At 33.2% G+C, this 20,654-nt stretch overlaps 1 protein-coding gene and 1 long non-coding RNA gene across 4 annotated transcripts in view; one reads left to right on the plus strand and one right to left on the minus strand.

Annotated features, from left to right (window-relative positions):
* LOC132701447 (nose resistant to fluoxetine protein 6) overlaps positions 1-20,654 on the minus strand; it is a 35,223-nt gene that overhangs the window by 9,129 nt on the left and 5,440 nt on the right. For 2 of the 3 annotated variants that reach the window (XM_060669330.1, XM_060669329.1), the window contains exons 1-3: positions 18,791-20,206; positions 3,838-3,956; positions 1,470-1,637 (exon numbers count right to left, since the gene is read on the minus strand). In XM_060669330.1, coding sequence (XP_060525313.1) covers positions 1,470-1,637; positions 3,838-3,956; positions 18,791-19,115 — 612 coding nt within the window. In that variant the 5' untranslated portion in view covers positions 19,116-20,206. Of the gene's footprint in view, positions 1-1,469; positions 1,638-3,837; positions 3,957-18,790; positions 20,207-20,654 lie in introns of those variants that run through there. The other variant, XM_060669331.1, reaches the window with a different exon arrangement.
* LOC132701456 (uncharacterized) lies at positions 18,585-20,339 on the plus strand. Its single transcript, XR_009618776.1, has 3 exons — positions 18,585-18,652; positions 18,822-18,991; positions 20,206-20,339. It is a non-coding gene; the product is annotated as an uncharacterized LOC132701456 (long non-coding RNA).

Below are 20,654 nucleotides of genomic sequence, written 5' to 3' on the forward strand. Positions count from 1 at the left end.
CTTCTCAGTGGGCAGTCTTGGACTATATGTGTTAATGTTTGCTCTTCAGCTCCACAGTCACATGCTGGATTGTCGGCAATTCCCCATTTGTGCATCGCTGATCTCGTTTTTGCATGTCCAGTTCTAACTCTATTTAATAGGGACCATGTTTTACGAGGTAGTTGCATCCCTGGGAGCTGTTTATTAGGATCTTCTATGTTGTGTTGATTGACATTGCTGTTATTCCATACGGATGTCCATGATTCAGAAGCGTCGTAGGTTTTTCCTGGAGCAAGTGCTTCCAAGTTCCACATTGGGGCCCTTGATTTCAGTCGATTCACACAGGGTTCATCGATTACCTTGTGAATAGGCCACGTTCTTGGCTGGTCTGGGTGATTTATCTTTTGCCATTCTTGGAATGTAGCCTGTTGTCTTCGAATTCCTGGGGGAGCGATATTTGATAGTACGTGGAGCCATGGTAAAGGAGTCGACTTCAGTGTCCCTGTTACTACTCTCATGGTTTCATTAAGTTAGGTGTCAATCTTATTTACATGAGAGCTTCTGCCCCATACAGGAGCGCAGTACTCCGCTACAGAGTACACAAGTGATTGTGTTGCAGTGCGTAAGGTAGCTGCATTTGCTCCCCATGTGGTGCCTGCCAATTTACGTATGATGTTGTTTCGGGTTTTAAGTTTCTGGCATGTCAATTCAAGGTGCTTTTTAAAGGTGAGAGGTCTGAATCCTGCTTGCTCATGCGGTAGATGTTCATTTATGATAGGGCATATTCTGTTGTAGATCATCCTTTCCAATAGTTTATAACAGATGCACAGCAAGGCTACAGGGCGGTAGTTTGCTGGGTTTTCAGGACTTTTTTCCGGTTTGAGGATAGCGAGAGTGTGAGACATTTTAAATTCAGTATGTCGTTAAAGAAGTTTTTAATCCATGTTCTTGCTTTTGGGCCTAGGTGTTTAATAAATTCAGGGAAAATGTTGTCGACGCCAGCTGCTTTCCTTAATTTAAGGCTTTTTATAGCAGTGTTCACCTCGTCGTTAGTAAAAGGGGTTGAAAACTGTGCGTCTTCTTGTAATGTATTTCTCTTCTGATCTAGTTCGTTTTGTACTGATGTCATGTCCTCTTTGCTTATGGTTACGCACTCGGCTCTTTCTTTGATGTGTATCGCAATCTCATTTGGCGATACTGCTGGTTTGGGGATTTTGTTGATGATCCAATACCATAATCGTTTAATCATCATAGATCTCAAATTAAATTACATAAAACTAAGAATAATGAAAAGAGAGACATAAAAAGATAAATAGAGAGTTGAGCATATTTAAAGTTCTGGTTTTTAACATTTTTCTTAAAGTATTGCCAATGTTTATGCAACCAAAATTAACCAACATTTTAAATGTTCTGCAAGAGAAATTCGAGCAATCAAGTTTGTATAGTGTATTGTATTTTTGTGATGTGGTAATCTTCTTTAATTTCCTTACCTCTGAAGTGAAGTTGGAGCTTAGATGGATCTTCATAATGAAGAACGATACCGGAAACGGAGGCGCAGAATTATAAACCATGGGACCGGTTCGGTATCCAACTGCTTGGCTTGGACTGGAAGGTTTTTGCACCGATACAGCGGCTCTTCTCGCAACTCTTGTTCTATTCTGTACAACATATTTAGAGGTAAATTTAACTCCAAGACAATCCTCAACGAAAAGCAAAGTTTCGCAAAACTAAACGTATTGCAATACATTCAGGGAAAGCTAGAACTATAGGGATACCTTGCTCGAATCTGTGGAACATTAAAATTCTTCAGGAAAATAGCTTAGACTAAATGGATATTAATAAAAATTTAATAATTATTTAAAAAAACTGTGATACTGAGGTATTAAGTTTAATTCGACATAATATTCACAAGTCTTTACAACAATCCAAGTAGGCTTTTATATTAAAATTTGGTACACAATATAAACGCAATATTTATAGTACAACACTTTTCAGTAACGACAAAGTAGCCCATTTTTGCTTTAGACTGTGCTTTTTTTAATTCTCAAAGTACAAGGTTTCACCTTTTAATTTAGAAATTTTCAGGCCCAGCTTTGGAAACGTCTCATTTTATTTGTCAATTTAAGTGCGTTGCATTACTCAAATACTAACAGCAACACGTGGACGAAATGATAACTATCTATTTCAAAAATTTGCGAAGATGTAACATTATTTTGAACACTTCAACCATTTTTACATACACGGGTGAATAAAAGAACTAATGTCCTCTAGGCCTTTACTAACTTAAATTCAAAATCACAAGGCCCGTTAGTATTTGGACCAATATTTTTCAAATTTTTATGTCTTTCATTTATTATTATTTTAAATTAAATTAATCTGTTTTGATTTCATCTTTTAATTAAATTGAAATTTTCAGTTTACCACGTTCATTTTATTTTTTAAAACAAAAGTATATTTTACACTCTGTTAAATGTCATATACCGATGCATACATCAAAACCATGGAATAAGAAAAAAGCATTTGAAAATAGATCCTGGGAAATGCATAGTCAATAAATGCAGAGTCATACTAATTGTAAAATGATATACATATACATATATAGTATTTAATAAGATACTTTAAAAATAATGTAATTGCTCATAAACTTTTAGACATACAGGGGATATGCGATAAATAATTTGGTGAATTGTTGTGTTCTGTGAGATGTAGTGAGCAAGTCGGCCTTTGTATGATTTTGTCCAAGACCAAACTATTGATATTCTCAAAAACACAAAGGCACACCACCGTAAGGTTGCATGGAGAGATCATTGATCAAGTGTGATCACGAAAATACTTCGGCAAACTCGTCAATCAACAATGCGACGCAAAATCCTAGATCAGATCAAGAAATGAACAAACACAGAAAACTCTGAACAACATGAGGGAACTTCTGGCAAACCGAAATCTCAGCCTTAAACTCCTGACTAGAACACTGCGCCGTTACTACATACATAAGGCAAACATAGAGATTCTGACAATTAAAAAGAGTGAACGATATGAAATTCTCTGCCTGACAATAGAAGGTAAAATTGAAAGAAAACGGTCGGTTGGTTCAAGATAGAATTCATGGCAGACGGGCTTACGCAGCTGGTTCGGACAAGAAATTTTCTGTTTTGCGGTATCGTGTACAACCATATCCATTTGAATTGCAAACTTTATCTCTTCGAGTCAAGAGGAAGAAAGAAAGAAGAATTCAAAATTTAAGTTCAAGTGCGTTCAATCAGATGATCTGGGTGGTCAGTTTCGGACTCTCCTTACTCATTTGACTCAAATAAAACCAAAAACATATCTAACTCTATCAAATTCGATGCTAACTAGAAATGAATTCGGGGTTTGACTGACTTTTTATAGGAAATATAAAATAACAAGAAAACGATTGAACATATGTATAGGGAAAAACATAGGCAATCGATGTAGAATTAAACTGTGCATCAAACCATACCCTCATCGTCTTTGACGAACAATGTTTTACAGCTTGTAAGGATGATTCCGGTATTTCCGCTTGCCAAAGAGATTCAGGAAAAATTTATTTCAGACATGCAAAAATAGAATAATAGGAAGGGTGTTTCTATGTGATCCATTTGAAACAGCAGTTAGGTGCAGTGAGATGCTTACCAAATACCCTGTATAATGGTAACCATTTTCATTGCATGTAAAAACTTCCATACAAACAACTTTTGTATTTAACATGTTCCGTTAAAAAAAAAAAAATATGCAGATATGAAAGACTTCCGTATTTGTAAGTTATCATGTTTATTTAAAATATGCATTTTCGTTGGGACACCCGGTATATGTGTTTAAATTTCAGATCTAAGATACCTCTATCTCGATATCCCCGTTGGATCTGGGTTCGATGTGGTTGCATTCACTCTGCGATCCCGTCCAATAGTTGTTGCCCCAGAACCAACCGGTGGTGTAACGACCACTAGCATCGTCCACTGCAAATAAAAGCTACATGAAACTTTGCGACATTGTTGGAAATCAATGTTTCCTGGTTTATGTGTTAATTTAACTTTTACTCAATCCGTTAATTGGGTTTACGCCTGCGGTTTTGGAGCGTATAAATTAGTTTTCATAGTCAACTGCGGTTTCATTTGTTACTTTGCGGTTTTTGATTTTTTGCTTGTTCATAACGCGGTGTAAGCGTTAGGATGTAGCAATTATTTCCAAACGATTGTTTTCCAAAAATACAGGCTGTTCCAAGATAAAGTGAACGTAGAAACCTTCTAAGAAAAAGTAACACCTTGTATGGTATGGTAATTAAACTTTAATAAGGTTTTGCTTAGTGTGGTTGAGCCAAAATAAATTATTGATTAACTTTCAAGTAGAGACGTGTTTAATTTCAGGTTATGGTTCAAATTGCATTCAAATCAACTTTGTCATTAAGGTCCTATTGCAAAATCATCTAATTAAACAAAGACTTCTAATTCGGACTGAATTATGGGTTAAAATATGGCATCGGGACGCAATTAAGTGTCAATTTCTTCTGCGACCTAGTTAGGGACAATTTTCTATTGTGGTGGATGGCAGCAACCAATTAATAATGTCGGCACGTATTTTTTTTGTTTAATCAGACCTTTCCTTTTTATCCAGCACGTGAATGACTAATACCAAAGAAAAGAGTGGATAATATGTAAGGTGAAGGCCGGTGATATTATGTGAATACGATATTGTTATAATAATGCAGATCGCAAAACCGAAAATACACAACACTTTTGAATTTTGAAACTTTCAACAATTTTCGATAATTAAAAATTAAATATATGTAACTTTCACTTGTAGCAATGAGGAGAAGCTTATAAATAATGAAAGAAAAACTAATAATTCTCTGAGGCTAAAGAGACTTAAATATCTTTATAGGTAATACAATTTTCGCTGGTAAACATTCAAATTGTGCCCATGCATAACAATAGTAGATAGTTCGAATGCAGAGGTTGAATGCATAAAAGTTGCTGCTGCAAGGTCAGAATATAAATCAGAGCAATTCATGCGTTGGTTACTTTTAATCCGGTTAAGTTGTGGCGTTACATATTTTTCTAAAATGGTTGCTATTTATATCAATGAAGTTACTCAACGAAGTCAAAAATTAATTTTAAAATCTATCATTACTACCGACAATTTTAAAAGAAAAAAACAAACATAACTTAATTTCAAGTATGAAGGAGCCAATGGTTTTTTAGGCTCTTGTAGGATAATAAAGATAATAAATACTGTATCACGACATACAATTGCGAGCTTAACCTTATCATTGGTAATACGATGAATGTATTTTTATTTTCTTAAATTGATGTCTTATGAAAGAAAAGTATTGTGTTTTCTTGTTTTGTTTAAACAAACTATTTCTTGTCTTCTACACCGCTCAATTTTTTCTTCACAATATCACCCTGATTTAAATTTCTAAGAAATTTACAAGAAAATCGAGGAATAACAAAATATCTAGTCCTACAGACATAAACACTTCAAAATTACTTGAAAGCGTTTAAAATTATGACTAACTAGACGAAAGTAAAAAGTTTAATTTATCGACCCAATAGTTTTTCTACAGATCGATGGTGAATCTGTAAGTTGTCTAGAAGTTCGAGAGCTAGATTTGGTTGTATGATGTATTGCTTGTTGAACATATGTCTGAGTTTGGATTGGATGGTATGAAAACCGAAAACTATATAAAAAAATTTCTTCACCCATATAACAATCACGTTCTTTTATTGCTAAAGCTTTCGAGAGGTTTTTAAATTTAAAGCTGGAAAATCATATAAATAACATTTTATTTTCTTTGGTAAACTCCCCTACAACCCTCCCTGATACATTTGAAGTTCAAAATTTGAATTTTAAGGCAATTTTGGTTTTCGAATATCTACCAGTATATATTTGAGAAGCTTGTAAAAAATGAAGTTTGATAGTTAACTAATCAACTAAACTTATCATTCAAAACAGATTATTTGATAAAATTAGTTGATCTTGGAGAGAATGTGAGTTGGGCCTTTGAAATATGTAATGACGTGACCAATCAGGTCGGTTGAACTACAACTAGAGGAACATTGTTCTTATATTTCAAAATATACCGCCTATTAAATCTTGAGTTATCCGGACATTCTATGCCGAATGGAAAAAGATGGGCATCTGAGCATTTGAATTAAAAAATCTGATATTTTGTTCAAGGCTTGTCACTAAGTAACTAACTAAAATTAACCTCTTTATTTGATTGCGACTATAAACAGAAAGACCCCATCTTGTTCTAAAAGTTTTATGTGCTGTTGAATCGTTTTGGTTTTAAAAGTAATTTCCAAATGCTCCTCTTTAAACCTGTATGATAATATTTTTAATACAACTGCAATTGCAAAAGAAGAAGAAAAAAACAGAAAATCCAAAAAAGTATATTCGGCAGAAAAAACGGCTTTGCAAATGTCGAGTTTATTGTATAACACACTGTTTTTATAATTCAATAGACCCGGTGGCCCGTTTTCGAAAATCCGACGCTGCGTATTCTTATCTGGGACACGTGGTATACTCTCGTTCAATTGACTATTTGCTCCTTGATTTGCGCTTTATTTAGTGTTTACTTTTTCAAACGTTTTCGATTTATCTAGTCAAATTATAAAAAATGAAATGTGAAAATGGTTACGTAATCCATTTTATTTCCGAATCAAATATTTTTATGGTATTCTCGTCGTTCCTTAACTTTCACATGCGCAATAAGTACTGAAAAAATATAATATATTTAAAATAGTAACCGGATTTAATTAATTAATCAAAGATTAAATTACTAATGTATCTAGGTTGAGGCAGGGCAACAAAATATTTTTATGCTGGTGGCTATTATTGCGTGGTAATTTTTGTTTGACGTCAAAATAATTCTGCCAGATTTACGATGGATTGAGCAACGAAAATCGTAATTCCTCAGGTTCATTAATCTCGTGTTTACTGCTCAGTCATTTTACTCATTTCATTTGATTAAGCCATATTTATGCCATAAAAGCCCGAGGCCGCTTTGCAACACGGATATTTTGATGCGCGACTGTAAATGAGTAATCGTTCATTTGTCCAATTATCACGAACTAATAACCGAGAAATGCGAGAGTTTTGTAAAAAATGCTGATGTCATTGCTGCCGAAAGTGTGCCACTTTTTGGATTCACATAGCATCTTTTTTGCCATCGAAGCCGAAAACTTGCACGCTCACGTTCAAGGACGTAGCAAAACTCCATGCGAGATAAAAAGTGACTCCGAAGGAGGTCATCACGTCCGCAAAGGGGAACGCTTTTACTAATTTCACTTTTAGCATCGTCATATCTGTCTCGGGTATACGAAAAATTACGTCAACGAGAATATTTCGGACGCAACAGCGCTTTCATGATTACGCAACTACATCTTATTTTCATCCTTGTTCTTGAGAAATAGCGGAATGGGCAAGCGGCACGCGGAAATGTTTTTCCCCAATTTGCATTGAGATTTAATATTCTTAGATAACATATTGTGTATGCATTCGAGAAATTGGAAGGAATTGGAATTGGAATTACCTACCCTACCACATAAAGCAGACCCTTCATATCAGAGTAACAAAGAAATAAACAAGCATGATTCTAACTAACTCATGAACATTTCGTACCTATTGTACCTAAGACAACACTAATTATAGAGATTTGCCGTACAATAATAACCAGAAACAAAGGTACCCAAAGGAAATGTTTAAGATTTCGAAGTTAACCAAAAAAAAATAGATACTTGCAATTTTTGGCCAAGATAAAACTCATTTTTTGAATAAACATTGATACTGCATTTATCATGGAAAAATGATGAAATGGGGTACTAGAAACACCCCAATTAGGAAAGAATTTGGGTGACTAATATATATCGTTTGAAATTTTTCGAAATAATCATATCAAATCAAATAAAATCAAATCAAATCAAATATGAAAGCTAGTCTCTAATTTTTTAAATGCCTGGGAATTTTCTCCCTAAAAAAGTTTTCCCGTAACAGTCTAATAGTCCAAATTTGAAATTTAAAATTTGCCTTTAAACACTACAACACTACACCATTTCTATCCGCTTGGTTATACGAAAGCGATTCAGTATTTCAAGATTATGATAAGTTCATGGTGGACTAGTCTGGTGCAAAAGCTTCCAAGACATTTTCGATATAAATTGGGTCGCATCCACCGGCGCCCTTTTTGGTGTACGTGCGGGTTCGTGTGTATACGGTTCTTGTATGCCTTGATTAAAAAGTCAAGGCATTTCATAAACTCGATTCATAAATAATTAATATTTTTAAATTTTCTTTTCTTATGATAAGAGTAGAGAAAATATTATATTACCTAAATAATTTGATAAACGTCATTTTAAGCACCAATTTGATTTGGCGCAGCCAGAGCTAGCCGAGTGCCGGAAATAATATATTATGCAACAAGTATGGAAAACGGCAGTTGAGTCACGAGTGAGGCGTGTGTTTAACAAACGAGTGACTCAAAAAGTTTACCAAACGTGTTGCATACTATATTTTTTCTACGACCGGCTGCTTTTGGGTACGTTTTTGCAAAACAACACCAATACATTGACTGACATGAGCGTCAAAATTGACAAACATCAAGGCCATGCAGTAGAATCCCGGAAATGTCTGAAGGGTCTCGGATCCGTAAGACAAGAAACCCACGTGGTAAAGTGATGCTTTCCGCATGCTAGATCGGTGTATAACTAAGTATTTTACAGAAGGGAGCAGAAAAAAAAATCCAATCGCTCCTGTGACTAAAGTACGTGGATAACGAAACTGACGTCTTAAATACCTTGTGGAGCCCTGGGGTCAAACTTGACGATCAATGATAATAATTAAATTCTTGTATCTTAAATAGTGTTTGACACGACAATTTAATATTGTTAATATTTTTATTATATTTTAAAACTTTATTAATTAATAATTGTTTTAATTAATATTTTTTTTAGGGTAGTCGTGCCTAAATAAATTCTTGAAGTGTCATTTACAAAAATTGTTCGGCACGCATCGTGTTATATTTTTCAATTGATCTCTGGAACCAATGACGTTAGTTTTGGTTAGTTTAATTTATAAATTGTAATAAGCCGTACTAATCATTTGTCCCTAATCTAAGTAAGAGCAGTTGTTAAAAATTCTATATCTTTTTTCATCTTTTCACGACCTCGGTAGCTGTGAGTTGAAGGTATTTTCAACATACGTTATAGAGGCACATTTCAAGAGTTTTTAATTTCCACATTGTTAGAATTATTTAAATCGAGCAAACTATAGCTTACTATTATTTTAATGCATTTTATTCAAAGCCGTCCTTACTACAATTGGTGACCACCCGTTGCGATATCACCAAAGTTTTTAATATTTTTCATATCAATTGTTTGTGGCAATGGAGTCAGAGGTTTGCTACTGTATTTGGAATTGAAATGAAAGGTAGTTCGCACATGCAGTTTGTGAATAGAGCGGGGTACCGCAGAATTCAGTTCTAGGGATACTATTCTTTATTTGTTTTATAAAGGATTTGGCCATTAATTTTTGCTCAGCATTGTAGGTACATCTCAAAGCAATGCAAACGCTCACTTTGCACCGATGTTCCTTTATTTTCAAATATTTCTTCCCCGTATGTTTACATTAATTTCATCAACCTACAGAACAAGCGATATATAATTGCTTTCTATTGATATAAATATTTCTGTGATTTTTAAGCTTACTATTGTATATACTATTTTCGTGTCTAATTATACAGATAATTTTTCTCTAATTAATTCATTGTACATACGCATGCCTAATTCTTCAATGTCTTCTGCTCGAGATTGTTATTGCCATTATCGCTTACTACTTGTAATAATATGCTATATTAAGAGAGCATTAAAAAATGGTTAATTTTTTATAAATATAACTAAAAATACACAAATAATTTTGTTGTTGAAGCAAAGTTCACAAACATTTTGATATGGGACCAGGCTGGTGTCAAAAATCAATTTTTTGGTACTGCAAATACTTATTTTTTGTACGCAGGATCTTTATCTTGAGGTCTTACTAAAAATATACGAAATGGCCGAAAATACTATATTCCAGCGATATACATGACTAAGCTAATAAACCGACAATTATAAAATAAAAAATGTATAGTGAAAGTTTAAATTGCGAAATGCGGGTGACTGTACTTTTCTGGTAAAATTAGCATTGTTGGAACTAACGTTTTCTGCTACAAATGATATTATTATTATTTACGACATTTTTAACTATACTGTAATGAGGAAATAAAGCAGGAACTGTCGCTTTTTGACATAACTCGGTTGTGATGGACACTTATCACAATTAGTGTATGTTTATCTCGATGCTAAATTAATTTAATATGCTGTAGTAAAATATCATTTAATAAGATAAGAAAACTCATATCAGAAAGTACAACCTCCGAAATATATCTGAATATGCCTTCCGAGAGACGAAATTGTTCAGCCTAATGAGTGGAAATAACAACTCATGATCAAATTATTGTTCCAATAACAAAAATTTATTCTGTCCTGTATATTACATACTATGCCGTGTGAGTAAATCCATTAGCAGCGTCGTAATTAACTGAGATTAATTTACTTAATTTTTAACAAGTTTTTTTTATGTTGTTTCGACCATAAATTGCTTTAGTTCTTATAAAACTGGGTCGAGGACACTGACATTTCAAGTGATTTGTCGTTGTCAACGAGGATTCTAAAAGGATAACTTGTAACGATAATTAAAAATGTAATTAAAAAACAATGTTCAATTTCATAAAATTAAACTTGATCTTGCTTTAAAGGAAAACAAAACTTCAAAGCAATTTTTAACTAGGTGAAACAAAACAGAAAAAACGTAAGAACTCAAAATGGAAAGTGTGATAATTGTAGATATTGCCAAATTAACCAAAACAGTTCGTGGCTTTAACTCGAATGGGCGTTTATTCGTACGGTGTAAAAATAAAATCGTTGTGCACATAAAAAGTCCAGAGAACCTTCCTTAATTGACTATTTTCCCTTTTTTTTTGTAATCCTTAATTAGTATATTATGCAACAAGTGCGATAAACAGAATTTGAGTCACGAATTTATTTGGCACAGGCAGAGCGAGTGCTTAATAAACGAGTGGCTTAAAAAGTTTACCAAACGTGTTGCATGTTATAAGTTTTCTAGGACCAAAAACATCCGATTGCTCCCAAGGCCATGCAGTAATATCTCGGAAATGTGCGAAGGAGCTCGGATCCGTAGGACAAGAAACCCACGTGGTAAGGTGACACTTTCCGCATTCTAGATCGGTGTATAATTAGGTATCTGACAGAAGGGAGTAGAAAATAGTATATTATGCAACAAGTGCGGTAAACGGCATTTGACTCACGAGTTTATTTGACACAAGGAGAGCGATCGTTTAATAATCGTGTGACTTAAAAAGTTTACCGAAATTGTTGCATACTATACTTTTTCTACGACCATTAGTTTTTGGGAACATTTTCGCAAAACAAAACGAATACATTCACTGACATGACCGCTAGAATTGACAAATGTCAAAAATCAAGGCGTGGGTAATATCTCCGAAAACATCCGATTGCATTCAAACTCGTACGAAAATGTCCAAAGTGGCTTAGATCCGTGGGAAACGAAACTGACGTGGTAAAATGACGCTTCCCACACTCTAGATCGGTGTGTAATTAGGCATTTTACAGACGGGAGCAGAAATAGTATATAATGTAACAAGTGCGGTAAACGACATTTGACTCACGAGTTTCTTTGACACGAGCGGAGCACAGTGGAGCTAGTGTTTAATAAATTAGTGACTTAAAAAGTTTACCGAACATGTTGCGTACTATACTTTTTCTACGCCCGTTAGTTTTTGGGTACATTTTCGCAAAACAACACGATTACATTCACTGACTCGTTTATTCAACACTCGCTCTGCTCCGCCAAATAAACTCCTGACAAAAATGACGCTTACCACACTTGTTGCATAGCATACCATTACCAAACCTGTTGCATACTATACTTTTTCTACGACCCTTACTTTTTGGGTATACTTTTGGAAAACAACACGAATACATTTAGTGACATGGTCGTCAGAATTGACAAACGTCAAAATTCGATGCGTTTGAAATATCTCCGAAAACATTCGATTGCTCCCAAACCCATGCGGTAAAATCCCGGAAATGTCCGAAGTGGCTCGGATCCGTGGGAAATGAAACTAACGTAGTAAAGTGACGCTTCCCGCAAGCTAGATCGGTGTGTAGTTAGGCATTTTACAGACGGGAGTAAAAAAAAGTAACTTACACAACAATCTAAATAAACCCTCGAAAAAAAAACTTATTCTTATGATATTTTGTAAATTTTAATATTACCTAATAAATAGATATATATTCAGGAAACTTAAACAATTTCTCCCTAGAACCACCCTCTCAGTAAAATTTGAACTCAAAGAAAAGATTTTGGTCTTTATTGCAATTTCTCGATGGCAATAGTATATTATGCAACAAGTGCAGTAAACGGCATTTAACTCACGAGTTTATTTGACACGAGCGGTGCGAGTTTTTAAACGAGTGAGTTAAAAAGTTTACCGAACGTGTTGCATACTATATTTTTTCTACGACCTTTAGTTTTTGGGTACATTTTCGCAATACAACACGAATACATTCACTGACATGACCGTCAGAATTGACAAACGTCAAAATTCAAAGCGTGGGAAATATCTCCGAGAACATTCGATTGGTCCCAAATCCGTGCGGTAAAATCCCGGAACTGTCCGAAGTGGCTCGGATTCGTGGGAGAGGAAACTGACGTGGTAAAGTGACGCTTCCCGCACGGTAGATAGATGGGCAATTAGGTATTTTACAGACGGGAGTAGAAAAAATATATTTATAATGACTCCTAGAAGATGGGGTAGCCGTACGAGACTTTTCAGAATTAGTGTCCTGTGTTGCAGTTTCCGTCTCGTTAAGTTCTCGGAGTTGATTCTCCGATAACATTCTTTAGTCCACATTGTGAGAAGTAAAAAAAAAAAACATAATTTGTGATGGACTTTTCCTTGTTACCGCATATGGTGGTATTTCGATAGTCAAAAATTCATCGGTTTTTTTTCTCTACAATTGCCTTTTTAAAGCTGGTTTAAAAGTTTTTAAACATTTTTTTACCATTTTTTACCATTAGGAGTCAAAAAAAGTGGTTTGACACCTTAAGATTAAAAAAAAATTGAAGTTCTACAGAAATAAAGGGTGGTCCATTGTCAGATAGCATTTTTGAGGGTAAACCAAAAATTGAAAAAGACTAAGATCTTGATCACTGCTTTAGCAGATAGCATGAAGTTAAGACCTACCCCGGTATTTAGTTGTAAGTCGCGCTCTGTATAAATTCCCTGGACTTTTTATGTGCACAGCGATTTACAACTAGGGGGCGTTTTAACTAGATGCTATCTGTAACAGAAAGCTTCATTTTTTACGAAATAAAATAAGAAATTTGGAAACGGCTATAGTATAGAAAGTTATTTCAATATCGCATTGTCAGATTTGCCTGAAACAAATGACCACATAAGCGGATTCTGCATAACTTGTCTTTTTGGGAACAGAAATATTGGTGTTGCGATATTTTTCATTTCATCGTAGGGATAATTATATAGGAAACGTATTGGGTTAAAGCGCCAACTATAAAAAACAAAAAAAAAACATTTTAAAACAATAAACCTCACTGCCTTAATCTACTGCAATCAGCCAAACAAATCTTCAATTAATTACAGGAATACAGATTAAGTATGGTATAAGGATATAGAGCGTTTGTTCGATCTTATATTTTTAGAGAAGTATTTTTCGGGCAAATTGTGAGTATTAATTAGTTTTTTTTTATTAAAAATTTGCCTGAACTGTAGCTTGGTTCAGCCAGGCTATTTTTTGCGACGCTGTGCGCATTTTTTTTTAAGACAATCGACAAAAAGGAACGAGAACGGCATATAGTCAGTTGCGATTAAACAAGCAAGGTATGATTTACTTTCCGCGTCGATACAGGCTTAAATTTAAAAAACCTTAACAAAGAATAAATAGATAAATTTCCAGAAAGTACATTTATTCAACATTTTCAATGTCAATAAAATTTAATGTTATAATTTCATAGTGTCATCTGTAAATTTGCTATTTAGACACAAATTCAAGCTAGAAGTAACACATCTTACTACATTTCTTATTTTAGATCTAAGATTAAATCTCAACTGAGATATTTTTGTTGAATCATTAAAAAAGAAATAGTTCAATTGCGCACATCGGCGGTTAACAGCGAAAAGAAAGCTTACGAAATTATTACGCGTGGTATTTATTATAACACATTTTAGAAAATAATGTCCGGGCCCTGAAAGGAAAGCACGTTGTTAGAATGTACGTACTAATTACAGCAGTGAAATTTTGAATTGTTTGGCTTGGCGGATGGAAATGTTTGCTTTTTGAATCGTGGGAGCCAAATTTCTTCAATTAGAGGCAATACGATTATTGTTTGTGTAATTTTTAACAAAATATATGATGTACCTTTCATACTTCCTTTGCTTCGATTAGTTTAAATTATAGTTCATTATAGATGTCTATGTTATATTACACAGACAGGAATCTCAATTAAGGATTTTTTCTTTAACCAAGTTCAAGTTTTGAAAATTGTTTTGCACTTACAAGAATGGTAATAATTAATTATGGTTTAATATTATGTAAAATTGTTGAAAATCTTTCAAAAATCTACTTTTTTAATTCGTCGGTCTTTGGAATTGTATCGGTGGCAAAAACATTGTCACTGTGCTAAAAAAATTAGGAATTTTATAATTGTCCGAAAATTTTTAAAATTTATAAAAAAAGGTGAGACATGATATTTTGGCTTTGCTCAAGGTCATACAAACAAAGATTGCTTTAGGAGCGAAAGCTAATCTAATTGCGGGTTATCAGATTTAAAAAAAAAATCGTCTAGATCAGTGGTTTCCCGGTGGACCGCAGAGGCTCATGAGAAACTCGATGGAGGACTACGTTTACGTCACAAAAAATAGTTTTATAATGGAATATGGAAGCTGCAAGGGGTCCACCGGAACCAGTTCATTTCTGAAAGTGGTTACATAAGGAAAAAGTTTAGGAACCACTGTTCTACATTAATATAAATTAACATTGTGGTCACTATCTTACACCTAGACTTAAGAATATTGTTTAAAAATCACAGAGACGGGAGGTTTTCATTCATATCCTTAACGTTCTGTATTTTTTTTCTAATTTCCTAATATTATGTCATTAAGAAGAAGGTAATGTATATAAATCAAGGTGAGTATTAAGTATTTTGTGTAAGGTTCTTCGGTTGGATAAGAATAAAACATTTTAGCAGTTAACATTTGCAGTACGACTAGATATATGCAGAAATAAAATCCTAATACCTAATAATTTTCTACCGATTGAAAATATTCGGCACATGTGGGACACGAAACAGTCGCCCAATATTCCAATTTTGACATATGCAAATATATATATATATATATATATATATATATATATATATATATATATATATATATATATATATATATATATATATATATATATATATATATATATATATATATATATATATATATACATATATATATGATGACACTATATTCCGGGATATCATCCGTTCGCTCGTTGAACTCCGACTGGGATCCTGCATCCGACTAGAATCCTGCAAATCCTGCATCCGACTGGAATCCTGCAGACGTTTCGCCAAAATCTCACTTGGCATCTTCAATGCTCGCGCTCCGAAAACACTTCACAGTGTTCGAAGTGTTTTCGGAGAGCGAGCATTGAAGATGCCAAGTGAGATTTTGGCGAAACGTCTGCAGGATTCCAGTCGGATGCAGGATTTGCAGGATTCCAGTCGGAGTTCAACGAGCGAACGGATGATATCCCGGAATATAGTGTCATCACATTTTTCCATTCGTGAATCAATACGTGAGAATATATATATATATATATATATATATATATATATATATATATATATATATATATATATATATATATATATATATATATATATATATATATATATATAGTAATCAGTTATTTAGGTTAAATTAAGAATCCGAAAATGAGGCTAGTCAAGATTTAAACCCGGTTAGAATGCCTCTCAAAGTAAAGGTGAAGTCAATTGGATTTGCTTGAAACAAATTCTCTTTCCTATATCCAAACTCAGATATATTAAAAACGAAAGAAAGAAAAAAAAATATTGCAACGCCATGTTAGCATACAAATTTGCTAATGCCTCGGCGAAATAGAAAAGAAAGAAATTATATATATATATATATATATATATATATATATATATATATATATATATATATATATATATATATATATATATATATATATATATATATGTGTCATCACATTTTTCCATCCGTGAATCAATACGTGAGAATATATATATATATATATATATATATATATATATATATATATATATATATATATATATTTTTTTTTTGCATATGTCAAAATTGGAATATTGGGCGACTGTTTCGTGTCCCACATTTGCCGAATATTTTCAATCGGTAGAAAATTATTAGGTATTAGGATTTTATTTCTGCATATATCTAGTCGTACTGCAAATGTTAACTGCTAAAATGATTTATGTTTTAACTAGAAACTGCATTGCGAAAACGACAGTTTCTAATCAAAATTAATCATTTATATTGAATTCTAAGCTGGGTTGCTATTTTTTATAGAACATTATTAACGTATTATATTATTATTTGGTAATATTATTTACAATTCTTCTGGATTCCTTCTGAGTCGGTTGTTAATAAATCGAACTTTCTGATGTTTTGCCAAGTATCCTGTTGGCTTCCTTAAAAAGTTAACTGAACCAGTTTCAATGAAGAAACGTCAGCAAGTTCGATCCCGATCCATCAACGACAAATATAATGTATTCAAGGTACAGAAAAGTTTAGAAATGTGTTTTGAATTGCACTGTATGAATTTAAGATTTCGATGGCGACTTATGATTAACTAGAAACTGCATTGCGAAAACGACAGTTTCTAATCAAAATTAATCGTTTATATTGAATTCTAAGCTGGGTTGCTATTTTTTATAGAACATTATTAACGTATTATATTATTATTTGGTAATATTAAATGTCAATAAGTTTTTCCATATCTTCTATTTTTTAGTTTTAAATGGTATATCATTAATAAACGTGATAAAGCGTGTATCTGAATTATAATAACAATAATATTGTCTGAGCATTAACATCCACTCTTTGATAAAATTTAAATTCCTGTTATATACCTGTGGCGTCTGTAAGAGGTATTAAAAAAAATGGAATCCACAATGGTGTCCGATGAAAAAAAGGAAATGCCTAAACTCTGAAAATTAAAAGGGTCAAAACCTTGTACCAATGTACCAAAACCATGGAGAGCTGAAATTAACCTAAACGGGTGCTCGCCTAGTTATTTAATAAAAATGACAAAAATTGCCATTTTGCCTTTCCAGATAAGCGAAGACTTAAAAAATAACAATTGATACTACTGAATAAGGTCCTACTTTGGAAAAAACTTATATACATTGAAAAAGTCCAATGAAAATGAAAATAAAATTGTGAATATTTATAGAAGAGTAGGCGTCAAATCAGCTGCTGGAATCTGGTATATTAAATTTACGTCGTATAAATTCGATGTTAAAACACGCTGCCTTTGTATTTACTGATAAGAACAGCTACAGTAAAGTTTTTTAGGTTGCAATTAGCAACTAACAAAACATTCAGTTTGTTATCAGCACATGTCGACCATAAAAATGTTATAAATTTTGAGTCTATCAAAGTTCATTTTATATCTATCAAAGTTCATTTTACTTCGAAAACTGTTTGAATTAGAGCGCTTGTGTTGCCTCCTTCCAGAATAATTCTAAGTGAGATTTATATTTTTTTGTTCTGTTTTTTATATTTTCAACTAAAATAATGATACCATCAATACGAAATTCTAAAGTCAATTGTACTACAGCTATAACAAAATATATACACATTACATATTACAAATTTGTCGTACTTGTGTTAAGACTTTTTTGATAGTAAATCGAAAGTAGAGCTACTTGTGCTTCATTTATTTTCGTCATTAAGAAGTTTTTTTGTAAATGTTCCATTAGAAACTTATGACAATAATAACAGGATCCTATTAAGCAAAGGTGACATGCGAAGTCTGCTCACTGCACACGTAAAGTTGAGTATAATGTCCTGCTTCCGGAAAAATGTGACCAATATTTTGGCAACTAATAAAAATAAACAACGGTTGCTATGCATTGAAAAACAAGCAAATGGTTATCATGTCACGGACCACGAGGTCATAAACTTTGCGAATGTAATTTTCATTTAATCACATTTTTCATTTATTATTTTTCCGGTCCTTTACTAGGATTTGCTGGAAAAACATTGTACGTACGTATTAAAAGTACTTTTATTTTTAGATAACATACCATTTTTCATACCATAAATATTTGTCAACATAGAGATAAATGTAAATTTTTTAAGTGCGATAAATTTGCTACTTTTTTTTGTATGATATGCATTTTTACTTTTAGTGATAAATTTCTGTACTTACTACTTCAACTCACAATCTTAGGTCTCTTCGGTAAATAATTCATTTACATAAACACTAAAATGGTAAGGTTTCTTTGTAAGATGTTCTTCTACAGACGTAGAAGAACATCTTACTTTTTAAACCCAATTATTTTATAATTTGAGTATAATTTTAAGTATAAAATTTAACAAAAAATGTTTAAACGTTATTATGTTACTCACTTTTGAGCGCCCATTGATCCGCTTTTTTTAGACCCTCCAAGTACAATTCTAGATGTTTCCTACACGACGGGGATATTTCCGCCTTAAATATCGGCCATTGCGTCACCAGTATGTCCGTGCCGTAAAAATTCAACACTTGGGATAAACTGGTGAACAACACATCTGTCCGATTAACATCACTATCACTAGAATACGTTTGGGGTATGTAATTCGATTCTGTGGTGGTAAACGATTCTACGGCAGGAACTTTGTCGGGGGTGGCGACACTGTTGGCGAGGACATAGTGTATAAAATTAATTGTCAAAAAGTGACTGAACTTAAACATGACTAATAATTCGCTGTAAAGTAAATGGAGTGAACGGCGGGTTAAGAGTGTCTGGGCTGAAGCACAGGCATGAGTATTACGTTCCTACCTAGCACTTTCTCTCTCCTTCGCGAAGAAAAGCGCGAATTTCTTTGATATTGCGGACCCCTACCAGAGACTTTATCATGTAATATCCAGGAAGCAAACTCGCATGGATTGACTTTGATTACCTGAGCGTGATTAAATAATTCTTAGCTAAGGCGAACAGTACAGAAGAGGGTTTTGCGTGCAAAATTCAGTATTAAAGCTATGTTAAATAAATACTTACTAAATTCTTATAATTTTATGCAACAGAAAAAATTGTCAATTACATTTTCATTTGAAAAGGAAATTTTTTGAATGTACACAAACTATGGAAATTCAAAGAATCTTGTCTTTGACTTGAAACTTGAGGTACGATAGGATTACTACTAATGCTGCGACTGTGCTCACGCACATTGCAGATTATCTCACAAATTGCTAACTGGATTTGGTTTTTTTTTAATGATAGCTTCTTCAGAAACAATGTTCTGAAAATCAGACCGGACAGTTTTATATTCAATGTTTGTCTCTTTCTGTGTCTCAATCAATGCGCGTTATTATCTGTCATTTGCATTTAGTCTGGTATTTTTCTGTTTTTCGTGCCGTCGTTTAATATTTGGTAACAACATTAATCAAGGGTCACAATTCTTGAATTTTAGTTAATACAAATGTTTGTAAGCGAATAGTCAAAAGAGGACGTGTTTCCCTAAAATGCTAAAATGTCTCCTTGTCTTCCAAAAATTGAGGGAAAATTTTACTTCCCAAGGAAAAATCTATTATATTAGTCATTAATGTAATAGGGTCAGAATCATAACCTAGAAATTTGTATTTTTTGTCTTTTGCAATTATTCACATATACATATACACATATTTTTGCTACAAAATTAATATCTAGACACAAATTTCAATAATAAAAGGGGGTCTTAATCAGCTTGTGTTCTAGCGGGATGTTATCAATACAGGTTTTGATGAAGCTCTTGAGGGGATTAATATTGGAGGAGATGTGTTTATTCAAACGGATCTCTTTCAGATTTCTGTAGGGATGTAGTTTGGAGACTGGACGTCTCTCATCCGCAGACGCCATTGACAAGAAACGGCTATCCATCCATTCTTGAATTTGAATGCGTTGAGGTAACGATTTGTGACATCAAGACGCCTCCAGGTGCAAAAAATAATGCTCACAATATCTTTGGAAGTGTGTCAACTGTAAGAAGAAAATAATCTAATTTTTAGAATAAGAGCAACAAGATCGCCGTTAAATCCGAGCAAAACTTTAATTTGTCAGAGAACATGTGTACTGTACTGCCGAAGGTTGGAAATTATTTGTACTTAGTTTGTTTTATAAAGTGAAATATTTCAAATATGTGACGGTATTTAATATTCGATGTTTTAAAACTAATTTATAACTATATTCATTTTTTGTTTTAAAAAGTACATGTTAGTAAACCATTTCTTTTTCGACTTTTATTTGACTTATTA

Source organism: Cylas formicarius, unplaced genomic scaffold (assembly GCF_029955315.1).
Source record: "Cylas formicarius isolate icCylForm1 unplaced genomic scaffold, icCylForm1.1 PGA_scaffold_4__25_contigs__length_36172078, whole genome shotgun sequence".
Lineage (NCBI taxonomy): Eukaryota > Metazoa > Arthropoda > Insecta > Coleoptera > Brentidae > Cylas > Cylas formicarius.